The sequence below is a fragment of the Mesocricetus auratus genome, unplaced genomic scaffold, assembly GCF_017639785.1.
Source record: "Mesocricetus auratus isolate SY011 unplaced genomic scaffold, BCM_Maur_2.0 Super-Scaffold_100024, whole genome shotgun sequence".
In the NCBI taxonomy this organism is placed as follows: domain Eukaryota; kingdom Metazoa; phylum Chordata; class Mammalia; order Rodentia; family Cricetidae; genus Mesocricetus; species Mesocricetus auratus.
This window is the reverse complement of record NW_024429205.1, coordinates 1,552,269-1,577,070: the sequence shown is the minus strand read 5'-3', so window position 1 is coordinate 1,577,070 and position 24,802 is coordinate 1,552,269. Positions and strand designations below refer to the sequence as shown.

The window sequence follows — 24,802 nt, the reverse complement described above, 5'->3', positions numbered from 1 at the left end:
ACTAAATGCCCACAAGTTTCCAGAGTACTTTAGAGCATATTATATGAAAATGTCAGAGAGGCCTTAATAATAACCCAAAAATACATGGTTGTGAAGGTCAGCTTCAGAACAAAAGCAAAGGCAACAAAAAAGAGAGCAATAAATGTTTAAGAAAAATATCAAAAACCTCCAGCACAGAATCACCAGGGGAGTTAAAAACAAAACAAAAGAACAGCACACACACACACACACACACACACACACACACACACACACACACACACACACACACACACACACACACACACCCCAAGACAAAACCAAACAAGAATTCTGGTGATCATAAAACACCTTTTCAACTTTGTTCTGCATAAAGAGTCTTGTTGCCTAGAGATGGTGCAGAATCAACCCCAGAGCAATCACTCATGTCCAAGAAGAAATTATGTTAAAAGAATGAACAGTCAGTTGGCTTTAGTGCTGTTTGCCTGTAATGTCAGCTTCCAGGAGGCTGACACAGAAAGACGGGTAGTATGGGCTAGCCTGGCCTACATAATCAGACTTTGTGATGATGATGATGAAGATGGTGATGATGATGATAAAGACATCAATACAAGCAACTTGCAAAGGTTCTGGACTCCAACACAGAAAAGTAAGGAGCAGGTCTGATCACAACCACCTTGCAGAATTTGTTTGCCTTTCTCTTTTTCGTTCGTTCTCCTCTTAATTATGAGGGAATGTTTCAGTTCTCATGAGTACTCTCTCTCTCTCTCTCTCTCTCTCTCTCTCTCTGTGTGTGTGTGTGTGCGTGCGTGCGTGCGTGCGTGCGTGCGTGTATATCTGTCTCTCTCCCTTTCCCTCCTTCCTTCACTCTCCTCTTGACTATGAGGGAGTGGTCTCCCTCCCTCCCTCCCCCTCTCTCTCTGTGTATCTGTCTATCTGTCTGTCTGTCTCCCTTTTCCTCCCTCCCTCCCTGCCTCCCTCCCTCCCTCCCTCCTTCCCTCCCTCCCTCCCTTCCTTCCTTCCTTCTCCTCTTGATTATGGGAGAATATTTCAATTTTTCTAAGTATTTGGTAGAAATGTTCACTGGAGGCGTCTGGTCCAAATACTCTTTCTTGGGGAAGACAATATGCTTCACCTTGATGGAGATCCCCTTGATTTTGTCATCTACTCTGTGTATGCAGAGTTCCATCATGGTCTTTTTCTTTCCTGGTTCTGGCAATTTGTGTCCTTTTCTCTTTCTTTCTTGTGAGTCTGTCTCCAGGCTTGTCAAAGTAAACAATATTTACAGAGAGCCAGCTTTGTGATTTGCCTTAATGCTTCTCTGACACATTGATGATTTGGAAATTGTTGTCTTGAAGTATTTAAGTACATTCCTGTTATCTTTCAGTTATTAATTACTGTTTCCAATTTGGTTGGAAGAACATGCTTTGAATTGCTTCGGTTCTTATCAGTTTGCTGTGGTTGTTTCATAGTCTTGGTATGGTTTATTTTGGCCTATGCCCCACAATCCTTCAAGACAACCTTCTGTAAGCTACTGTTGAGTGGGGAGCTCCATAAATGCTTCTTGTGCATTGCTGTTGGCTTGTTTCCCTCAGCTCCATCAGTTTTTACCTCATATATTTTGCAGTTCTGTATCTGGTAAACACGCATGCGTTGGACAAGTCTCCTTGGTCAGGGGCTTGCTTGCTCATCCTCCCACAATTCCTTCTGCTATAGCATTCTCTGCTCTGAAGTCTACTTGATTTGGCAGCAGCCACCCTTGCTTTCCTTTGACCTGAGCCTCATGGTGTAGCTTCTTCTGTCTTTTCACTTCCAACTGGGTGGTGATATTTGAGGTAGCCTTTCTGTAGACTTAGTATGGTTGGGTTGGTACTTGCATTTGTGTAACTCAGTTTCGAGTGGTATACTCACACAGCTCCCAACTGATGGGGTTTGTGATGTCATTATCTTCTTTCTATCTTCTTCCTTTCTGCTTAGTGTTGCATTGTGTGTGTGTGGGGGGGTGTTAGCATTTTGCTTTTATTTGTCTGATGGGTTTTGAGTTTTGCTGTGACTCTGCTCACTCCAGAGATTTCCAGAAGTCGCTCTGGCTTCCACATGGCTTCTCCTCCTCATGGCCACCCACTTGGTTTAACATTTTCTTCATGTGCATCAGGACTCACACTGCATAGTGGTATGGGTTTTGCTTCAGCCATGAAATGTGGCAATCTCTACTCCCTCCCCCCTTTCCAGACATTTCTGGGTTCCTGCTTTTGTCATTTACTTTCTGTTTAGAGAAAGTCCCCATCTATTCCTTTTAGGTATGTCTGCCAAAAACCATTTATCTTAATTCCCCTTAATTATGAAAGGGCTTAAAAGACATTTTTCATTCTTGAAAGCTGTTTTCAATGGCTATGGGGTTCTGTGAGGCAACGCTTCTGTCTGGCACTTAATACTGGAATCCTTCATTCTCCATCATTCTACATGAGAAATTTCATGTAATCTGGATTATTTTGCTCTGTAATCTCCTATGACTCCTTTCTGACTGATTTCAAGATATTTTCATTTTTATTTGGATTTCTGAACTTTAATCCTGGCAAGTCTTGGTATGGGCTTCCTAGAGTGTGTCTGTTTGGACTCTACTCATTTCTCAGATGCACAGACTTCTAGCTTTGAAAGTTTGAGCCATAATTTCTTCAACTATACTTGTCTTCCCTCCTCTCTCCTCCCAGGCCTCCAGTCACAGGCACTACACTTCAATCCGTGTCTTGAGCCTACAGTTCCTCCAGTCTGTGTTCTCTCTGTTATTCACAGAGATAGCTTTTGTTGGCACGTGTATGGCCACAGCCACCCCCTTTGCTCTCATTTTACCTCCATGGCTGGACTTTTAATTCAGTCATAATAGTTCGCATTTTCTTTATTTCTATCCTCTGTTGTGTTAGCTCTCTTTGTGCTTATGATATTTCGGTTCGTCAGAATATATTCATACTTGCTTTTTGAAGCATGTATTTTAAAACCACAGCTGCCCTCGGATCTTTCCCAAGTAAGTTTAACATTTCTGAATTTCAATGCTGGCACCTGAGGACTGTCTGGCAGTCTGAGATTTCCCTGGTTCTTGGCATGACAGGTGGTTCTTTTTTGTATTCTGGGGGCTGGGGGTTGTATTGTGAGACTTCTGGTCTTAGGCAAAGATTCTGTTTTAAACTATTTTTTGACATTTTTTTCAGCAGGGGAGGGGGTGCCAAGTGTGCCAATCACCCAACTTCCCTCTTGGCTTGCCCTGCTCCCCCTGGACGAAGGTAGAAATCCCAGCCATGTACTTATCTGCTGTGAACTGACCTGGGAGAGATGTTTGAGCTTCCCCATGACTGACAAAGGTAGAAATCCTGCCTCAAGAAAATTCCCTGTCCTGCAACCAGAACCATAAAACAGGCTCAATGCTTCAAGAAACCTGTGGCCCAAGAGATTCTGGTAAACAGGCAAAACAACCTGACTTATCTCTCACCTTGCAGTTCATATAAAATAATGATGATGATGATGATTATAATAATAATAATAACAACAACAACAGACATAGTTTTGGGGCCTGGCAAAGTCGGCCCCTCCCCTGCACTACTCCCTATGCAAAACTGATCCTCAGATCTGTACCCTCAGATACTGAGCTGCAGTACCAGTAAGACTGCTCTGCTTTGAGTTGAATAGTCATTATATAGATGATTTCTGGTTTACCAGGCTGCACTTTTTGCATGGAACTCTTCTTGAGTCTGCCTGTTGGCAGTTCTGGGGTTTCCTGGTCACGGCTTCTTTGGCTCCAAGTCTGGGCAAATGAGGCAGCTAGGAATTACCCACTTGGTCCTTTCTGTCCCAAGGCCTCTGTTTAGTCAGTTTCTGCTACGGTTTGTAGCAGAAAAGATGGATACATTGAGCAGTTGGTCCCTAGCTGGTGGCACTAATTTAAGAATGTGCAGAAACTTTAGGAGGTAGGACATACCTAAAGGAAGTTGGTCACTAGAGGTGACTCGTTGGGGGATGTTTTGTCCCTGGTGTCTCTTTTCCTGCTCTGTGGTTGTGGTGAGCCAAGCAGCTTTGCCTACAGACCCCCACCTCCATGAAGCTCTGCCTCACAATAGGCCCCCAAAACAAGTGATTATGGACTGAACCCCCTGAAACCAAAGGACATTTCCCTTCTGTGGCTCTGCCAGGTGTACTTTGGTAGTTACACAAAAATTATCAACATTTTCCTCCTCTCAGAGCTGCTCTGTACATTCTACGTCATGCCTAGGGTTTTATTCCACTTAGTGGAACTAGAAAGGGGTCCTGCACTACTTACGAAGGATGTCTGTGGACATAGGCCAGCTCCAAATCCAATCTCTTGTGTTTTCTTATAAGAACAGAGTCTGTTCTATGACACTGAGGACAGTAGCTTCATATTAGTATTCCCAAAAATTTTGTTTTTAATTTTTGGTCACAACATAATGTAGATGTTTAATAAAAGCATTTAAAAATAAAATTACGGCTACTAAAATTTCAGTGTAGGTTTTCTGTGGCAATCCCCAGGTTTTTTAGTACTATATGCAATTCTGTCTAGAATGGAGAGAAATCACATGGCTAGGCTTTCCTTACTTCCCAGTGGTCACAATGGTTCTATCTACTCCAAGTCTGCATGGGAGCACGGAAGAACACTCTAGAGCCAGTGGACTCTGTATGTTTTTCCATCTGAGATATATTCAGGGACAATCCCAACCTCTTCCACCTGTCCCTGAGAAGGGTGTGACTCCTTTGCCCCTTCCATTTCTCCAGCATATGCCTCAGTTGTCAGCTACAGTGAAGGATTTACAGAGCTCCTGTCACCCTCATTGTCCTTAGTAAGTGTGGATGGATCGCCCAGGCTGCGGAGGACCCAGTGCCTGGGTGTTTTCCACTGACAGTGCAGCATAGAGAAACCTAGGCTCAAGCTGGGCACTATGACAAGTGCAGATTTTGCAATGCCCACTGTGCAGAACTGCAGGCTTCATCTGCTAGCTTCTTTTGGCACAGTGCGCCTGTTGCTAATCAAGACTTATAGGCCCCAGGAAGGCACAATCAGAAAGGTTCTGAATACCTACCTTTGCTTTCATCTTCGAATGCCACTCCAGAAAATTACATATGTGGTAGTAGTGGGAAAATCAAGATAATTAAGATTAAAATAGCTCTTTGTACGATGGTGGGTTGTGAACTAAATCAGACTGTGCTAAAATGTAGTTTTAAATAGCACATTTGGGTTCATTTTCACATATTAAAAAATATTCACACTCTGGTACCATTAAATAAACAAAGGCATGAATATTAGCCTTTGAAATATCATAGAGAACATGGCGGAATGTTTAAATGAATGCTGATAAATAACAAAGGAGCTGAGGAAGCAATTCTTTTCATTGAGAAGAGCAGGAAGCCTGGGGCTGTGTGGAGACAGCCACACAGGGCAGGGGAGAGCTTGAAAAGCAGCTCCAGCAAAGCACTGCTCTGGGCAGAGCAGACAGAGGCCAGCCTCCTCGGCTCACTCTACCCACCTTCCTGTTACAGTGGTGGAGTATGCTAAGCTCTGCCCATTACATCTCTCAGTACTATAGTGGTAGACTATGCTGAGCTCTACATATCACATCTCTCAGTATTATAGTGGTAGACTATGCTGAGCTCTGCCCATCACATCTTTCAGTACCATAGTGGTAGACTATGCTAAGCTCTGCTCATCACATCTCTCAGTACTATAGTGGTAGACTATGCTAAGCTCTGCCCATCACATCTCTCACATCTCTCAGTACTATAGTGGTAGACTATGCTTAGCTCTGCCCATTACATCTCTCAGTACTATGGTGGTAGACTATGCTAAGCTCTGCCAATCACATCTCTCAGTACTATAGTGGTAGACGATGCTGAGCTCTACACATCACATCTCTCAGTAGCATAGGAGGTAAGTACCTGAATCACATTTTAAGGTGCACAGCTTGCCAAAGCTAAAGGAGGGGCTCACTCTCCTTGTCCTGGAGCAGTTTCCTTGCCATGCTGCTTCCTGCACAAAAGATCAGAGCTGCAGCCTTAAATGTTCACATCCATTCTAGGTTGTAATGTGCCCCACTGGAAAGTATGTCTGTATCCTAAACCAGGTGAACACAGTGCTAAGTGAGAGGTTTAGAGTGATACATAAAGAATACAGATGGCAACCCAATATTATGCTTTGATGAATGAGAAAAAGAAGAAAACCGTGGAATCAAGTTCTAGAAGAAAGAAGAAGACAATATCAAACAATAAATATATATAAATAAAGGAGAAAATAGAAAAACAACATAGAACATTTATAGACTCAAAATATGACCTTTAAAGAAACCCAAAATTTTATCTATATTGATGAAATACAAAAAAGACTCAAATGGCCTAAGTCAGAAATCAAACAGACCATATAGTTCTGATTTTACAGAAATAAAATACAATGGAAGAAAGCTTTAAACAATTTTGCACAAATAAATTAGATAAATTATATGAAATGGATGTGTTCCTAGGAGAGACACAATCTGCTAAGCCTGAATCATTATGACGTAGAAAGTGGGGACATTTATTTAACTAGTAAAGGTGCTGAGCCACAGTCAATACCCCAAATCCAAAGGAAAACAGCAGACCACACAGTTTCACTGATGAATTCTACCAAATATCTAAAGAATGAAGAATGAAAACATAAAATTTGGTGTTTCCAAATGTGTCCTCTCGGATCTGCATCTCTTAGTGCCAAAGCCAAAGAGATTCTCCAAGAGAAGAGAGGTAAGACCAGTGTTTCTAATGGATACCAACTAAGTTTACCACAAAACACAACAGGGACAACCAGAATTCAGCAATGTGTTAAGGTCACTGTATAGCATGACAAATTGGTATTTATCTCTGTAAAGAAAAGATAGATTGACACCAGAAAATCAATCAACGCCCCACACTGTATTTAAAAGGGTGTAGGGAGGAAACATTATCATTTCAACTGATGTAAGAAAGGTATCGGCAAAATCTAGCACCGTTCCACGATTAAAGCAAAGAAACCATTAACAGAAGCATAATGAAGCAGCCACATGCATGTGAAATCTCACAGCTAATGTCAGTGGAGAAAGACTGAAGGTTCTGTCTTTAAAGAAACAAAAGGCATCAAACTGGAAATAGAAGAAAATGTAAAATGATCTTTGCTCACGAATGACATGAACTTATGTGGAGAAAGTCTTAGAAACTTAGCAAAATTGAACAGCATTTGAGCACTGAAAATTAGCATTGAAAGCCAATTATGCTTCTCCATGCCAGTCACGAACAGCCTAAGAGGGGTGTTAAGGAAATAATCTCATTTACAATTACATCACAAAGACTAAAAGACATAGGAGTAGAATAGTCAGCTAAGCAACAAAATACTAACCAATGAGGAAAGCATTTAAAACATCTAATCAAGGAATTAAAAGAGCCATAAACTTAAAACTTGAAAAGTGATCTTGCCCTCCTACATTGAGAGACTCAATGTTGAGGTGTCAGTACCACTCAAAGTTACTGATGATCTCAATGCAAGCCCCATAAAACTCAAGACATTTTTGTAAGATTAGTAAAACTGTTGCAATCGGGCTGCTTTAAGTTATTCCAATTGAGTAAACCAGTATTTTTGTTGCCCACTTCAGTGGTGGGTGGTGGAGCTGTGCCTTGTTTTAAGACCCTCCATTTTAAAAAGCAGCATTTCACCCCCAATTGAGTGCAAACACAGAGGCCCGAAGCCTCTGCACCTTGCTATGAACTTAAATACCACCCATCTACACAATCCAGGGATTGTTTTAAAAGTTCTAACTACCATCATTTACCATCAGTGAAACAACCCTCAGGGATTAATTTTCCTGGTTCCATTTTATAGATAAGGACAACAAAGCAAAGACATTAAAAGCTTGGCCCAAGTTTTCTAGCTGGTGGGTAGTGAAGCCAGTTCCTAGGCCTGGTATCCTTCTGCAAGGCTCTATAGCTGATGGTGGTGCCTGGTGATGGAGTGAGTAACTCAGGGCCACCAAGAGGAAACTCCTGCTAAGACCCTGCCCCTCCCCGCATGGGGTCAACTGATGTAAAGCTCCAGGAAAGAAGACAGCATCTGCTGCCTTCCTGTCCCTTCCCTGTGGAAATGTCACAGGGCCTTTTCTTCACCTCTTGGATATTTCAACCTGCCTTTGAGGCTCAGAACAATGGGTTAGTAACATGAATGTTGGTTTGTTCTTGCTCACTGTGACCTTGGGCCTTCTGTTGAGTAGTTCAAGTAATGTCTGCAAGGATGGTGCTATTAATAGTGTTCTCATTTAGCTTCCAAATCAAGAGTATTTTACTGCTTCAATTTTCCACACCACACTGATTGCTCAGCCCAGAGCTGCTTGCTCCTGTCCCACTGCCTGCGACCGCTGGATTGTGGATACTGTGGCCTTAACTTCAAGGGTAACGTTGAGTTCTCCGGCACTGGTCTGTCAGTAAACATTGCTGTGAATGGATACTAAGCATCACATCCCAAAAGGAGACCAGAGGACAAGGCACATCACTGATCTCCAACTTCTCTTGATGCTGATTCAGTGAGTACACCCTGTTCCAGCAGGGATCCTCACTTCCTTGAAGTGTGCTAGTCATTATAACCAGCAGTCTTAAAAAATAAAATTTTTCATAATTTAAAATCTTCTCAACGTCCTACAAATGTGGAGAACAGAGGCATGTTTGTAGCCGAAGAATTGGAAATCAGAGGCTGTGGGCTCTCCTTGGTATCCTCAGCATGAAAGGCTCATGGTAGCTTCAATGTTCTCTAGTCCCAAGTGTAACTTCCTATATTATTTCTATGACCTGTGTCTGTGGATCCCAATAATTTGGGTATGGGACAGTGAAGGCACCCACTGAAAAGCATGACTTCTATAGTTTCCCCCAAGCCCATCCATATCTGAAGCTCCCTACCCCCTCCCCACCCTGAGAAAGAAGAGAAGCCTCCCGACCAAAAACAGGCTCAGGAGGGAGGGAATAAAGAAGAATAACAGGGGGCCTCTGGTAGCCTGGTAGTGGATCAGTATTTATCCCTAGTATACTCACCCTCCCTGGGGAGCAGAAAGGGGATGGGATGGTGAGTGGGGGCGGAGGGGGCAGAGAGGAGAGGGAACTGGGATTGACATGTAAAACAAGATAGTTTCTAATTTAAATTTAAAAAAAAGAGAGGAGAGGGGAAAAAAGAATAAGGGCAATAATAAAGGTCATTTGTTCACAAATTTTCTTTGAAGTTAGTTGTCTTGGTTTTCCTGTTTGTTTGTTTGTTTGTTGTTTTTTTGCCAACACAAGCTAGAGTTATCAGAGATAATATTCTACTTGTTTTGTAAAAAATATTGTTGTAAGTAAAATTTTTAAAGTAAACCAAATTTTCTTTTGCTTTATTCAGAGAATACATGGCATATTTTTAAAACTGATCCATGTACAAGCTGCAAAAATATAATGGTTTAGAATTTATTACAAAAGAAAATGCAACCCCTTTTTCAGTTGCTTTGTAAATTTTGGGGTACCTGATCTATGAGAGAGTCCCTTGAAAAGTTTGGGTTATAGTGACAAAGAATATGGGATGCTGGTTACCCTGAGATTGTGCTCTGGAAAACCATCTGTACTTGACTGTTAGACACATTACCAGGTCAATGGTCAACCTTTCCTATACCATCTACCAGAATGGGAACACTAAAACATGGAGGACAGAAGCTTCAAGATGGGAGCAATTAATAAAAGCTAATTTGGCAAGCTCTTCTGGAGTTGGGAATGTTAATTGAAGGGTTGGATTAAACCCTGAAATAAATTAAGTTGCAGAAATAAAAACAGTACCACTAGTAATCTAATTAAATTAAGCTATGATGGGCTTTAGAGAAATGCCTTGCCAGCTCTAACCCAATCTATGCTCCAACAGCTTTTTGGATAATATTCAGAGAGGCTAATTGTGCCAAGAACACTAAGAAAGAGTCTTCATCACCTCACATCACAATGTATTTTGAATTTAGCCACTGAGGCCCCATACAATGACATTACCCTAGATTGACCTCAACCTACTGAAGAGTCACACAGTAGCAGCTAGGTACCTGGAGTGGGGAAGCAGTGATGAATACCCCCAAGCATCCGTAAGTTGTCAGGAAACCCAACAAGGGCCTAGACAAAACAGGGAAGGCTGATATGTACAAAGTGTGGTGAGTCTAGCCTGCTGGAGCACAGGATAGAACAGACTACCTACTGGCATCATGGTAGGGAGGTCTATCAGAGGACACACTCTGCAGATCTGGCTTTGATCTTGGAAGAGAGTCTCATGTAAGGATGTCTGACTGCGCTCCAGGGACTGGATCTCAGATGTGACACAGACTACCCAGTATCAAGCGGACAAGATACATATACAGTAGAGAAAAACAGTTCCTATATATTACTCATCAATGCTGAATGACACAGACAAATCATACCAGACACAGCCAGATCAGGGTCAACCAGTGGCAAAGGGGACATAGGCACAAACATTCCCTCCTCAGCAAAGCAGGAGCTCAGCAAGACACCCAGAAAACTATCCTGCCTTCTTCCTGAGAATGTGGGCTTCAGAGTAGATGTTGCTTATTGGCTTAGAAGCTGACCCATATATCTGTTCCTGTATCCATGCCTGTGTTCTACGCCTCTTGATGATGCTTTTAACTTACCATAGACAGTATATGTGAGGGTCTGTTATAACAGGATGCCACAATGTACAAGGGGGAACTCACCAGCTTCAACAAAGAACATTGTGGTCATAGGAAATGCAGGACAGTATCCTGGCTGACTCTGTCAGTGTCATTAAAAGTAAGAGAATGGTAGTCCCATAGCAAGGACTGAGCAACAGTGCAAAGCAGAATGTGTTGACCTGGTGTGAAGGATAAGAGATGCCCCCGAGCACGCATACCATGCAGGGAAAGGATCATGAGATGCGAACAGATGGATCCTTTTGCTGGGGGTATTAGTTGTCTACTGCTGTGATAAAACACAATGATCAAGGAAGCTTATAGAAGAAGAGTTTATTTGGGCTCATGGCTTCAGAGATTTAGAGTCCATGATGGCAGCGCATATGTGGCAAGCTCAGTGACTGGAAAAGAATTGAGAACTCACCCCTTGAACTTCAAAAGCAGGAGGCTGAGAGAGGGAACTGGAAATGGTGGGTGGTTTTGAGACCTCAAAATCTGCCCCCAGCATATACTTTCCAGCAAGGCCACACCTCCTGAACTGACACAAACAGCACTGCTAACTGGGGACCAGGCATTTAACCAACTAAGTGCATGGAGGACATTCTCATTCAAATTGCCACACTGACTATGGCTGAGAGGACTACAATTCAAATTAACCCAACTCTGAGGCACTGAGTCATCTTGAAGCTCAGCATTCTCAGAATACAGATAAAATTTCTGACATCAGAGCATACAATACTCTTAGATAAACACCATTTCCAACTGAAAGAGTTTAAGTAAGCTCAAGGATGATGAATGAAGAATAAATTGGAGATGCTATCATCATCCAAAAGGATCACAAAGGAAGACACATATAAAAGTATATGGTGCTATAGTAGTTTCAAGCAAAAAAATGGAATTTTTATATATTTGAATGTAATTCTTGTACAATGAAACTATTTTTTAAAAAATAGATCCACATTTATGTCTTTGTAAAAAGAGGGTCCTGAGCTCCTTTATAGTGACTAGAATGGGGTATGGAGGAAAAATACTGAGGACATGTCAAGTCCAGTGAGTAAGTTGAGTGCAGGTAACTCTGACACACGTACCTGCTAGAATCATATTCATTACCCTTGGGTTATTGCTGTAGTGCATTTCCATTGTCTTAGCTAAGTGCTACAGACTGCTAAACTCATAATGAAAAGTTCATATATTTTATTTTTTTATTTCGTGTATGCTGGAGGCCAGAGGGCAACTTCAGCTGACATTCCTACCTCCTTCATAGACAGGGTCTCACTGCCCTGGAACTCACCAAGTAGTCTAGGCTTGATATTAGGGAGTCCCAAGGATCTCCTTGTCTCTGTCTCCCCGGGCCTGGGATTACAAGTAGATGCCACTCCACCCAGCTTTGTTTTAATATGAGTTCTACATACCTAACTCAGGTCCTCATGCTTGCAATGGAAGCACTTTCCAGACAAAGACATCTCCTCACACCAGAAAGGTTTGTTAAACTCGTGGTTTTGGAGATCTGCTGGTCCAGGGGTGTTTATCTCAGTGATGTGGATTCCACAGACTCCCACAACAGCACACAAGAGACTGAGACAGTCTAGCTGCTTTCCCCAACAGACCAACTTCATATAATGCATAAACCTGTTAACATATCAATTTATTAATCCATGAAATGATCAATAAATTAGGGCAGAGTCCTTATGACTCAGCCACTTTTTAAGTGTTCTTCTTAGTCTGTCTCCTTCATATCTGCTAATAGGAACTATACTCAAGACAAATTTTTGACTGCACTACAGTTCAGAAACAGAAAGTTCCAGGAAAGCTATAGGATGTGAAGTATGTATATTAGCTAGATCTTCAGTGGTTGGAAATCTTTCTCCTAGAGAAATAATATTCGAAATGACAGCAAAGTTACAAGACTCAGCCATCCTGTCCTGGAAGTGGAACATCAAGGCTACATACAGAAATGAAGTGCTACACACCTGTCGCTCATGAAGGTGAGTCCTGTTGGATAAGCAAAGACCCGGGTGTGGTCAGGGCTTGGACCAGAGAACTACACCAATCTCCACTTAGAAAAAACACTCTTCCCTAAGATGCAATTTGCTCCTTTGTAAATGCAGACTGCTGTAACTCAGAACATGTTCGATTTCACAGTAGCCATTATTCTTTGAGTCCTCGGGAGTTCTGTGGGCACCTTCTGGTGTCCTCAAATAGCTATTATGCACAGTTTGTCACCCCATGCCCTCATGGATGCAGAGTCCCTATCATACTCGAGTCTTTTTGATCTGACCCCACGTGACACCACTCAGATGAGCACATTTAAATACTTCAAGAATGAGTTTGTGTTTGAGTTCAGGAAAGAGTAAAGTTCAAGGGTCATAGGCCAATTTCCCAGCTTGGGTGATATCTTGGGATCACATTGTACTGTCTGACTCTGACCTGAAATGTGCCCCCTAAGAAATGCAGACCCCACAGCACAGGGTGATAATTCAGTAAGTGTCTGCTGTAGGGAAGGCACGCACCCCTGCCAACACCTGTTATCTCTTAGAAGGAGGTGAGTCTCACGCAATTAGAGAATAGATGAAAGATACTATTAGGAAAATCAGCTTATTTTCAAATGCAGCAAAGATAAAGCAGGCACACTGTTCTCTGTCAGACTGTAGAGGTCACTGGTCACTCACTTCTCTGTTCCCAGCATGGCATCTGCTCATACCCCTTGTCGGAGTGTATCTCCCAGGGGCCTCCAACTGCAGGGGTACCATAATGAGATATTTGAGGATGAGAGCAGCCCAGGGTGCCTTTCCTGATTGATACATGCCCAGGTTTGGGTTAGAGCCTGAAGATGATGCTTGAGTTAGTATATATGCCGTACCCCTTTAGGTTATTATCTGTCATACAGTCAAGAGAACCCTGCCAGCCTTGGAGACGTGTGTCACACGTTAGTGGTAAAAGGCAGATGTGGTTCCCTATTTCCCTGAAGCTGCTGGTGAAGAGCTGTCCTATCTTTTCACAGTCTGATCTCTGTCATGTGTTTTCATCCAGCCGCTATGTTAAGCTACTTGATCTAATGTCCTTTGCCCATCCTGGGCTTCTGAAAGCAACGCTTAAATTCCCAGATTTTCCCCTCTCTGGATGAAGTGTCTTTCAGGAATTTCTGCCACCAGGCTTTAACCTCTCATGTAAACGACAATGACATCCTCCTATAGTCTGTCCTTGAGCTCAGCTTCAAGCTATTCACAGAGCACTGCTGATGGTGTTCACAGAGAAGGTTTGCAGGAGGGAGGAGCTCAGATAGGAGGGGGTTCACATGTTTTCCTCCCCAGATGCTCCTCTCACTCTCTTTGAACATAGTAATTCATTTTATGAGGACTCTGGGCTGTGTCCTACGGCAGTGAGATGATGTTTAATGTGAATGCAATTGTGATGTGTGGGGAAGTGGGACAAAGGAGTCAGGAGTTGAATCAAATCATCTAGTACCAGGAAAAGGAGCCCCAGGTTTCACTCAGATCAGAGACTGGGCAGACAAAAGCCACTGGGCAGATAGCACTGGGCAGGCATCCAGGGAGAGGTTGGAGAGCAGTGCTTTAGGAGAAGACAAAGAGGCTCAGCAGGTCTCTGTCCAGACACCACACATTTCCTACACCTGGGGGAAGTGGCATGAACTGTTTTTTAATATTTATTTATTATGTATACAGTGTTCTGCCTGCATGTATGCCTGAACTGCACACTAGAAGAGGGAACCAAAACACATTACAGATGACTGGATATGGTTGCTGGGAATTGAATTCAGGACCTCTGGAAGAACAGTCAGTGTTCTTAACCTCTGAGCCCTCTCTCGAGCCCCATGGCATGAACTTTAAGTGCAGAAAGGGTGGAGACACGCTGGGAGGAGGGGACTCGAGCAGGGGAGGGTCAGAGAAGGACTGAGGCACGAGATGAGCAGAGGTGATGAGGTATAAGGGATCACAGACCCGAGACAAGAGACTGCAGTACATTTAACGGGAGTGTGATCTCACCACAACGTTCAGGGTGTATTCAGACTCTTGCTGGAGCGCGCGGGTTTGAGCGCTATCTGGCAGTGGCCGGTCATGAGGCCGCCACTGAGCTTCCGGAGCCTCCAACGCCCAAGAGGAGGCTAGGAAACCATATCCAGTCATCTGTAATGTGTTTTGGCACCCTCTTCTATCATGTAGTTCAGGCATACACGCAGGCAGAACACTGTATACATGCATGCAGTAAAGTAAGCGGCTAGTTCATTAAAGTATGGTGTCTGCTATCTTTTGCTCTGCATGCTGTGCACGAACACATGAGAGGGGACAGAGGATGGAAAGGGGCAGCTAAGCTTTAGTCTGCATTGCAAACTCACATTTGAAAACAACAAAAGCTTAAGAGTTAGCAAATCAGAACACAAGTGAATAGTTTTAGAAAAGTCAAAACTGTTTTGTATTTCCTTCTTCTAGTCAGGTTCACATTCCCACGGGAGTACAATGGCAACATCAATCAATATTCTAACAAAATAACTTTGCTCAAGAACCAAGCTCTTCTTGAAATGACTAATCTTGCTCCTCCACAAAGTCATGAGAAAAAAAAAACATGTTGCAAACCATTGCTTTCTGGCAACAAGAGCCAAACTTTGTCACTATATACACCTGATTGGAACTGTGTATCCCCCACACAGATACACACATCCACATATATGTATATATGTATATATATACATATATATACACACACATATATATAGCCCCCCCATACACGCACACTGGCTAGTTTCAGGCTTGACTGAAACTATACATATAGGGATAGCCTAGCCTGAGAAGGTACTTCAGCCATGGTCAGGGTCAGCAGCTTCATAACCTCTGAGCATCCATCTAGTAACACGTAGGACTTCGGGCTGTTCACTCCCTGAAGTGACTGATAGGGTTCTGAAGCAGGCATGATAATTGAAAGACCTTCAGATCAGGAAAATAATTTGGATCATTAGGCAAACCTCACGATCCTTAGCCATTCAAAACTTGCCCGAACAGATCTATCCTTGGATTTACAGATAAAGAGCCAGGCCAAGAATATGAGGTGATGTAGTTCCATGAGCCCACCCCAGACCTTCCAAACTACAGAACTCCCAGGGAAGCTATAAAACATAGGGTAATCCTCGTGGCAATAATACCAAAGCTCCCGTGCCCAGCCTGTCTTAATAATAACATTTTTTCTGTGATTGTTAGCAAATCCATTATCTTATTTCATTCTTGGGGTTGGCTGAAAAGACACCATTTTCCAGGCTAGATCTCTGTTGCTTTACATTTCATATTTACCTTTTCCAAATCGTTTCCTAGGAGGTGTTTGTGTTAGACAAACATAAACACAATTCAAGTCTATCTCCTATGTGCAAACATTAGGCAGGGCAGTCACTGATAAATGTTTTCATAGACATGTATTCGCACATATCTCACCGCCCTGACAGGGAGAGCTGGTTCTGGATTCATCTCTCCTGTGTTCCACTTTCGGGAACCATTAGTATCAGCCATATCTGATTACATGACATAAGGTTATGAGTTAAGCCCTGCTGAATAGCTGAATATAGACTGCCCAGAGAATGAGTGGGTAGTGCCAAATGTGTGGTCAACATGAGATCCCACATACCTCTACCTTCCCGAGAGTCTATGTCTCTACAGAGTTTGCTAGACAGCTGTGAATTGTGAACATCTGAGTTTAACTGGTTATAGGATATGGCAATATGCTTAACGGAGACAAAAATACTAACAGAATTATAAAATTCAGTTGGATTTTTTAAAACTAAAAATTGTTTTTTAATGTGTGGTGTGTATCCATGGTGTGTGTGTGTGTGTGTGTGTGTGTGTGTGTGTGTGTGTGTGTACATACAAAGGCTTACATGTAGAGATCAGAGGAAAATTTTGTGCAGTTAGTTCTATCCTTTCACCTTTAGGTGGTATTTGAATATTGAACTCAGGTCCTCAGGTTTGCATGGCAAGTGTTTTAACTTCCTGAGCCACCTAGCCAACATAGATTTTAAAGAAAAATTTAAGTGAATTATTGATACTTGTGAATTAATTGAAAATCAATATTCCCTTAGTGGCTAAGAACATCTCACAGACAATGTTCAAGCAAGTGAATAACAGAAAAGCTCATTTTAGCATGGATTTACATGAAACTTCAAGAAGGAGGCAACCCAAGTGTCTGTCGTGTACTCTGAGAAGTAACAGGAAAATACTAGAGAGGAACAAGATGCCATTTCGAGAGTAATCGGCACTGCATTGATAGTTCTAAATTAATATAAACATAACTAATAAGCTACTTCTGCAGACAGCTCAGCACACCAGCACTGTGGTATGCCGTTTGGGTACAAAATTAAAATAAGCTAAAACTTAATTCTTTTGATAGCAAAGAGGTGATGATCTTTTAATCATCCATTAATCTAACCCAAACTATTTAATATTTCATTCAATGTCTCATAGGCTCTTTTTTTTTCTTCCAGAAGAAATAATAAAACATTTGTAGTAGTCACATGGTATTAGAAAATCTCTCATTAACAGTGGTGTTTGAAGTAACTCCAAGATTGAGATTTCTCTAAAAATTATCTGGAAAATTAATTGAAGCACTTAGGGAATTATGTTTTACATATTTTAATGCGAAGTGTATTTTAAACATTAATTAGTTAAATTACTGGTTTCACTCAAGGGATAAAATAGTAAACTCTTTCGAGACAACATGCCAAAGGAAGACTTAGATTGCTTTCCCATTCTCTGACAAACTCAAATGAACAAAGTAAGGTCAGCAAGGGTTCACTTCCCCCAAACACCTCCACAGCACATTCTCACATATGAGGTTAGGATGTGCAGAAAGCATTTTCTCTGTAACCTCATATTATCTGTGGTCAGAACCAGCCCTCTCCTGTCGGCACCTTTTGCCTACAAGGTAGGAATGCTCTCTGGAGGAGACGGTTCCCATCAACTATAGATCACTGGTACCCTAAACAGTGGGTCACTCATCAGGTAGAGAGGATTAAAGATTTACCACAGTACCTAAGACAATGCAGACCAGACCAGACCGGGAACTTAGACAAGCTAAGCTCCAGAGCTAGCAGAAGAGCTCACACACTGAACTCTAACTCCTGTTCACCATCCACATTCAGATCTTCACTTGGGTTCACTTGCTCATTTCTGAGGAACACTGATAGGTGTTACTCTGGTGACAGAAGACATGGTCATCTAGTTAGGAAGAAGAGGATGTAAGCAAGAAATGAAAGAACGAATACTTGAAGAACAAATGAGCACCAAGAAAACCCAAGAATCGAAGGGATGGAACAGATAAGATATTCTGTGTTAGGTAAGGGCATGTCTCACTGGTGTACATCCCTGCCGCTTGACACTCTGGTTATTTCATGGATTTGCCCTAACTGAGATCACTCGGAGTGTTGTAAAGGGGTGAAGAACATATGACATTTGGAAACTTACCCACAAAAATGTAGTTCTGGGCTTGTTTAGAACTGAGTTAAGTGTCCTTCGGTTTTTAGAAAGCTTTGATAGTCAACTGATGACATCTGACAAGTGAAATCATGGCAATGGTTGAATAGTATCCAGTGGATTTGATGCATTGCCAGAATTATCTATGTCTGGTTCCAATCAGAAGTCTTAAAATGGGCCAGTCATATGTCCTTAGCAGATCCCCTGGCGCATGCCTTGATGCTGAACTCCAACTTCATGGCTTCAGAGATGGGGCCCCTCCTCCAGGACTTCACTGTGTAGCTATAGCCATCTTCCCTGAAAAATACATGTGGTGGCACCCAACATTGGAGGTACCACCATCTTCTTTCCTGAAGGGAAGTGCCCACAACGAGGGACTGGCAGTTGGCTTTGTTGTCACATGTCATCTAACAGATGAACCCTCTTCAATCCCAGAACACAGATTTTAATTGGCTCGCATGACTAGGGAGTTGTTGCAGATTTCAGTTATAAATACAGCTGTTTTGAGCACTTTCCTGAACATCTAGGTGAGTAGGGCATCACTGACCTATGGTAGATACTAGTCTACGTTGAAGACAAGCCTGTGGCATTTTAAATTTTGCTAACCAAGTGGAGACCCCAGCTTCTTCAATCTTATAGGCAGAAGCTATCAACTCATCTGTTTCTTCTTGAGACACCCATTTTCTACCCACTCTCTTGTGAGAACTACTGACAGGTGAGCTGGTAACCACTGTCCTCAAACCAGCCTGCCCTGCTTTTAAATAGCTCCAGAGTTAGAACACATATCTTGTCACCTTCACAATGGCTTGGTCCTTTCCCATGTGCTGCTTATGGAAGAATGGACTAGGATGAGTATCTCACTTGTCTCTAGGCTGTCTTACATGCCACCCTGGCTACACAGGGCCAGGTTTTATAATGGAAAACACCTGGAAGCAGCTCCTGGATACAAAGGGGCTTAGTGGTCTTCATGGCCTGGTGAATTCCATATCTGCAGGTACCTTGGGAAGAGTCAATCATCAACACAGCTGGAGTCAGGTGGGTCTCCAGATGATGCTGAGGAGCTCTAAGAAATACATGACTTTGCCTTATGGTAACTACAAAGGCTACACTCCTTTCATATGTAGCTGGCTATTTTCTTCCTGTTTTATATGGAATCACTGGGAATGTCCAAGTCCATGTAAAATAAATGACCCTCATCGATCATATCACCCCTGGTGAATATGCTTTGAAAACCAAGATTGATAGACACAAATAATTTGAAAAGCACTGGAGAGCTGGTAGACATGAATGCCCTTTTCCATAAAATCCTCTTTCAATCCTAGAGACATCATGCAGTCAGTTCCTATGGGCAGCCGAGGGTGTTTGACAATGGTATCAGAGCATCGAATGTCAAAACTGAGGCTTTGATCTTCCGGTACTGAGTCTTGCTGCTTGCTGTCCAGCATAGGCATCACAGAGGATCCAGCTACCTTCTGTTCATTCAAGAGTGAGAGAGGCAATCTCTAGCAGGGAGATCTCGAGATTAGCCTGTTTCATCTGCTGTAGGGGGATGGTGGTGGTGGTACAGGAAACAAATTCCATCACTAGAATTCTGATGCTGAGAGAGGCTGTGAGGCCAAGCATCTCCAAAACTATGAATGAAGGCCTGCAACTAGGTGCAAGCCGTACTGTTTAGAGAAGCCTCTTGGGCCCGAGTCTCCCTCCACACCATGCTTCTGACCTACAGACACTAGTCACTCAATGAAACAATGTCCTTACTGGCTATTCACCTTGTACTTATCTAGCTCATACCCACTTCTTAAATTGCTCACATGCAATTTAAAAATATTTCCCTCTTTCTCTTCAGTTTTCTTTTCCATAGCCTTAGTTACCTGTACTCACTGTGGTTGGAAACTATTAAATGGAAAAATACCTGAAAAACTCATGAGTTTCTATATACTGTCCTGAGTGGTGGTGTAGTGAATTCCTGCGTCATCTCCCTCAGTTCAACACTGGATATGAATTCTCTCCTTGACCAGCGTGTCTACACGATGTGTACTACCCTCCCATTAGTTACTTAGAAGTCATCATGATTCTCAGGTCATTGTCCAGTATCATATTTCTTGTTTGTACAGTTCTTTTTATAGGAGCCCAAGGGATACACCACATATTGCAATGGCTATGTTGGTACCTTCTTTCCTTTCATCAGGTAGGCATTGAATCATCTTATATTATCACTACAGAGGGATGAGGACAGCACAGGTAGACACTGTAAGAGAAAGGGGTCTCCTTCACACATTGTCATTGCTACATGGTTTTGTGCCTGTTCATGTGATTACTAATCTCTACAAATTATACTTCAGTGTAGGTAGACATGCACAAGTAAACATCATATGCAGGATTCAATGCATTCAAGATTTTTGGTATCCACCTGGTAGGGGTGGGGCTTGGCACATAACCACAGAGCTTTAACACACAGGAGATGTAGAAATGAAGACAGAACTGTTTTCCCACTGGATCTGAGATGGCATGGGCTTTAGAAATCCCCGGGGAGAAGAGGGTCCTCTTGTACTCAGATACTCTTGTCCTTCGGGAAGTCTGCAGTGGTCTGGTTGGCTGATGTCAATGCCCAAATACTCTCTGCCCATAGGGCTCTCATAACTGAGGTGATCCAGCCCTCTCCCACTATGATTCAGAGGAGCTGATGTCTTCCTAGTTCCCAGAGTGGAGGCTAGTGGCAGAGACCCTTTAGCAGATGGTGGCCCCTATATGGCCATGTGGTCTGATGAGTTCCTGTTCCAAGATCTCAGAACCAGTCTGAAGACTGTTCTGAATTTAAGCATTGGCTATATCTCCTTGTCCACTAAACATGCGTAAGGAAACATTTCGCTTCTGAGAGGTGGTCTGTAACCAGGAAAGAAGTTACTCAACAAATACATCCCAGTCTGAAGCCTGGCAGGTGGAGTTGCTGGGGACACCTTCTCTTTTACCTTTGATTGCAATCTGAGTCCTGTTACCTGTAGCCAATGGAAGCCTATTAGACAGACACTTTACGCTTGCTCTGTGTCATCAGGAAAAAGATAATTTTATTTCCTTTTTAATTGCTAACCCAGTACTGATGGTATAAGCAAAACTTTAGAGGAATTGATGTGGAAAATGCACAAAAATATTTCATACTGCAGAATAATATGCATAAAGAAATGGACATATATTTTAATAAAAATATTCTGGCATATATGTCAAAGCAGTTCGAAAGCTATCCACTATAATCTTGGCATTTGCATGTGAGTTTGGGAGGCAGTGATGGAGCAAGTAGACCCATGGGAAAAGTTTTGGATATCTGTGATATAGATATTATTTAGAACATGATGGCATAAGACAATGCAGCTTGAAGGGTCTGCTCAGTGAGAAGCACTAACGTTTTTGTGCTGACATCTTAGGGTTTTTCTACACAATGCTTTGGCCACACGGGCAGTAAATGTGTCCTAAGTTTGAGGTAGAGTCCATGAGGCACAAAAGGCAGCATGCAGACATCTTTCTCTAGAGGTGATCCCTGAGCTGATGCCAGCAGGAACGTGAGCTCACTGCTGCCCCAGGGAAGAAGAACCAATGTTATCAACACTACCGCCATGCACTTCATCCAGATTGAAAACTCTGAATCTTAGTTTGAACAAGAGCCAGTAAGTCAGTAAACATAAAACCAGAGAAACAAGAAGTAGACGCCATTGGGAGATGGATGAAACATGGTTTTGCTAACCGACAAAGAAGGTTGTTGTTTGTTGTGTCTGAAATATGCCAGTCTTGAAGTGCTTTCCTAGGTTTCATTCTGTCTCCTGGGAGACTGCATGTCTTCTTAGCACAGGACATGTAGCAACTATAGTGTAATTTATAGGTGGCCATGGAAAAGCCATAGAGCCCTTATGTGCTCATGAGAAGAAGCAGAAAAGAAGTCAATAGTTGCCCACTCAGCACATTTAAAAGTCAAGTGTTGTATGTAGGAAAGTATGTATGGAGAGTAGCGTAACTTCTAGGACAGCTCTTCAGTGTGTCTATGCTAGAACCCTCCATTTTCAGGAATCATGCTGCAGTGTAGAGAACTACTTTGAACAAGTCACAGAAGGAGGAAGTAGAAGTTCAGGATTGATCCTGTCTGAAAATCAGAAAGTCATCCTTTCTCCTGTCTACCTGTGTCCCAGAGGGACCACAGAAATGCAAAACTGTAAGTCACTTCCTGGATAGAGCCTCGAAAATAGCTGTGGGACTGTTTCTAGGTCTCTACAAGGAAGTATCAAAAAAAGAGTGGAGCCTTTAGACTCTCCAGAGTTTCCAGGGCACACTCACTCCTCCCCATCAACCAGAAAAGAGCTGTATAAGCTCAGTATTTTCTTTAGAATCTGCCTCCTCTCTTCCACCCTTACTCTCAGTTCTCTCTCTCCCTGTCTCTTTCTTTCCCTCACCCTTTATCTTCCTTCTCCTTTCCCCTTTATTCCTCCCTATCTCTTTCTCTCTCCTCCTCCTCTTTCTTCCTTTCTCTCCCTCCCTCCTTCCCCTCCTCCTCTCTCTCTTCCTCCCTGCCTCTCCTTTCTCTTCCTTCCCTCCCCCTCTCCCTCCCTCTCTCCCTCCACCTCTCTCCATCCTTCCCTCCCTCTTTCCCTTCCTCTCTCTGTCCCTGTCTCTTTCTCTTCTTTCTCTTTCCCTTCCCCCTCTCTTCCCCTATGTCTCTCCCTCCCCCTCTGTTCCCCCTTCCCCCTCCCTTACCCCAGGTTCATCAGCTCACATTTTTTATTCTCCAACCCTTCCTACAAGGAAGGACTTGTATACCTGCTCTCTCTTGTCTGCAGGCTGTCAACTTCTGGAGTACAGATGTTGTGACTGTTATGGCTCCAATCCCTCAGCTGCCTCTACACTCTTTTAGAAAATGACAGTTCTGAACATAAAGAAGGACTTACTGACCTCTGTGGGAAGAAGTTCTCCTCTCTATTAGACTGAAGCACTCACAGGGCCCACCGTGAGAAGACTGGCTACCAGCTTCCCTCCAGCACTAAGCTCTATGATTGAGATTCCTCTTTATCACAGGACAACTCCTGGTTGTCTGTCACTTGTCTTTCAGGGAGACTGCATTGTCTCAGGTGCCTGACCCGAGCTCTGTAGAACAGTGGCCATGGCAACCAGATGGGCACTATCCTTGTGTATCCAGCCCTCATGTTGGAAACAGAAGGTATGCTGCTGTCCTCAGAGAAAAAATAGCCACAAAGTCCCCTCCCTATAATGGGCATCAAAAGCTGCCTTCTGGTGGCATGGGCTATCTGTGCTGATGATTTCTAGGTAGCTACAAGTCATCACATCCAGTAAGTGCTTGAGGAAGGAGAACCAATGTTGTGGGTTTTCTTTCCAGTGTCATATCCTGCAAAAAGTGACCCGCTGTCTCAGCTCCAAGGAGCAAGGAGCAAGTTACCCCATACCATGCATAGTGGCTAGTTCAGGGGAAGATTTCAGGGGCTGGGTGGAGCCAACATTCATTTTCCGTGGACATCTGGATATTAGAGCATTTAGTGGTCTAGCAGACTTCACGTGAATTCTCAGGGGTAATCAGGTCCCAGTGACAGTTCAGCCCATCACAAAGCCCATGTGTATGTTGGCAGCAAAGTGACAGGTAAATAAACAGAATCTTTTCATACTGGAAATGAAGCAAATGTCTCTAGTTTCGTAGCTTGCACTCTTAAGAGTTATCACCAGGCTAGTCAGGAACCCGGACTCTTGACAAGCAGACAGACCTTGTCTGATGCATTGCTTCATTTATTTTCTGTCATTCTTTTCTCCAGCAGGACAGGTCCTGTGAAGAAGCCCACGTTTACGATAACAGAAACCACAATGCATCCTTCCTTATCCGCTCAGTGGATACACATTTAAATTTGCGGATGATTTATTTCCTGTCTTCGAGAACAGAGAAGCAATTCAGACACTTCACTGTATCATATTCTCCCTTGGACTATTAAGTCTGAGAGGAAAGGCCATTAAGTGTCTTGAAATATTGCACACCCAGGTGATTCAGAGCCGTCTCTGAGTTGACTGCTCAGTAGCTGGCTAACTCTTCCTACAGCAGCAGGTGAGTCCCACAGTAGAAGGAGAATTGGCTCTCTCCTCACAACAAATCTGAATGCACATATGAGCTAGATGTAAGACCCTGTGACAGACAGCTCTGCTTATTAACGAAGGACCTGCTCATCATGGAAGGCTGCTTGGACATGGTGACGCGGATGAAAAGTGTTCACCTCTCATGATTCACTTTCCTGAGAAAAACCTTCATTTATACTCCATCCCCTAGGTGTCAGATGTTGCCTAAAAGCTGATTGTGAGGAAAGTGTGAATCCCGTAACATACTCACCCCAGTTCTCTGAACTTCCATGAAAGTTGCCCTTTGGAATGACTTCTCCCACACAGCCAGCTCACTGCCCAGCTCCACGCTGAAGTTGTGGCTCTTCCCGTGGCTGGCCAGGACACTAAAGCAGTATGGCCTGGGGTCTTCACAGTCAAAATCATGGAGACCCAGATAAACGTTTGCCTGAAGCCAGTAGTTGTCTGAAAGCCAGAACTGAAAAATAGTGTGCATTGGAAATGGGTCAGAGTTGGAAGGTTGAGCCCAGACTACAGAACCCAGTCCACCAT

General features: G+C 43.0%; 1 protein-coding gene across 3 annotated transcripts in view; it reads right to left on the bottom strand.

Annotated features, from left to right (window-relative positions):
* The window catches only part of Sntg2 (syntrophin gamma 2), a 197,876-nt gene that overhangs the window by 20,026 nt on the left and 153,048 nt on the right, over window positions 1-24,802 (bottom strand). For all 3 annotated transcript variants that reach the window (XM_040730870.1, XM_040730872.1, XM_040730871.1), the window contains exon 14: window positions 24,522-24,728. In XM_040730870.1, the coding sequence (XP_040586804.1) occupies window positions 24,522-24,728 (207 nt within the window). The remainder of the gene's footprint in view (window positions 1-24,521; window positions 24,729-24,802) is intronic.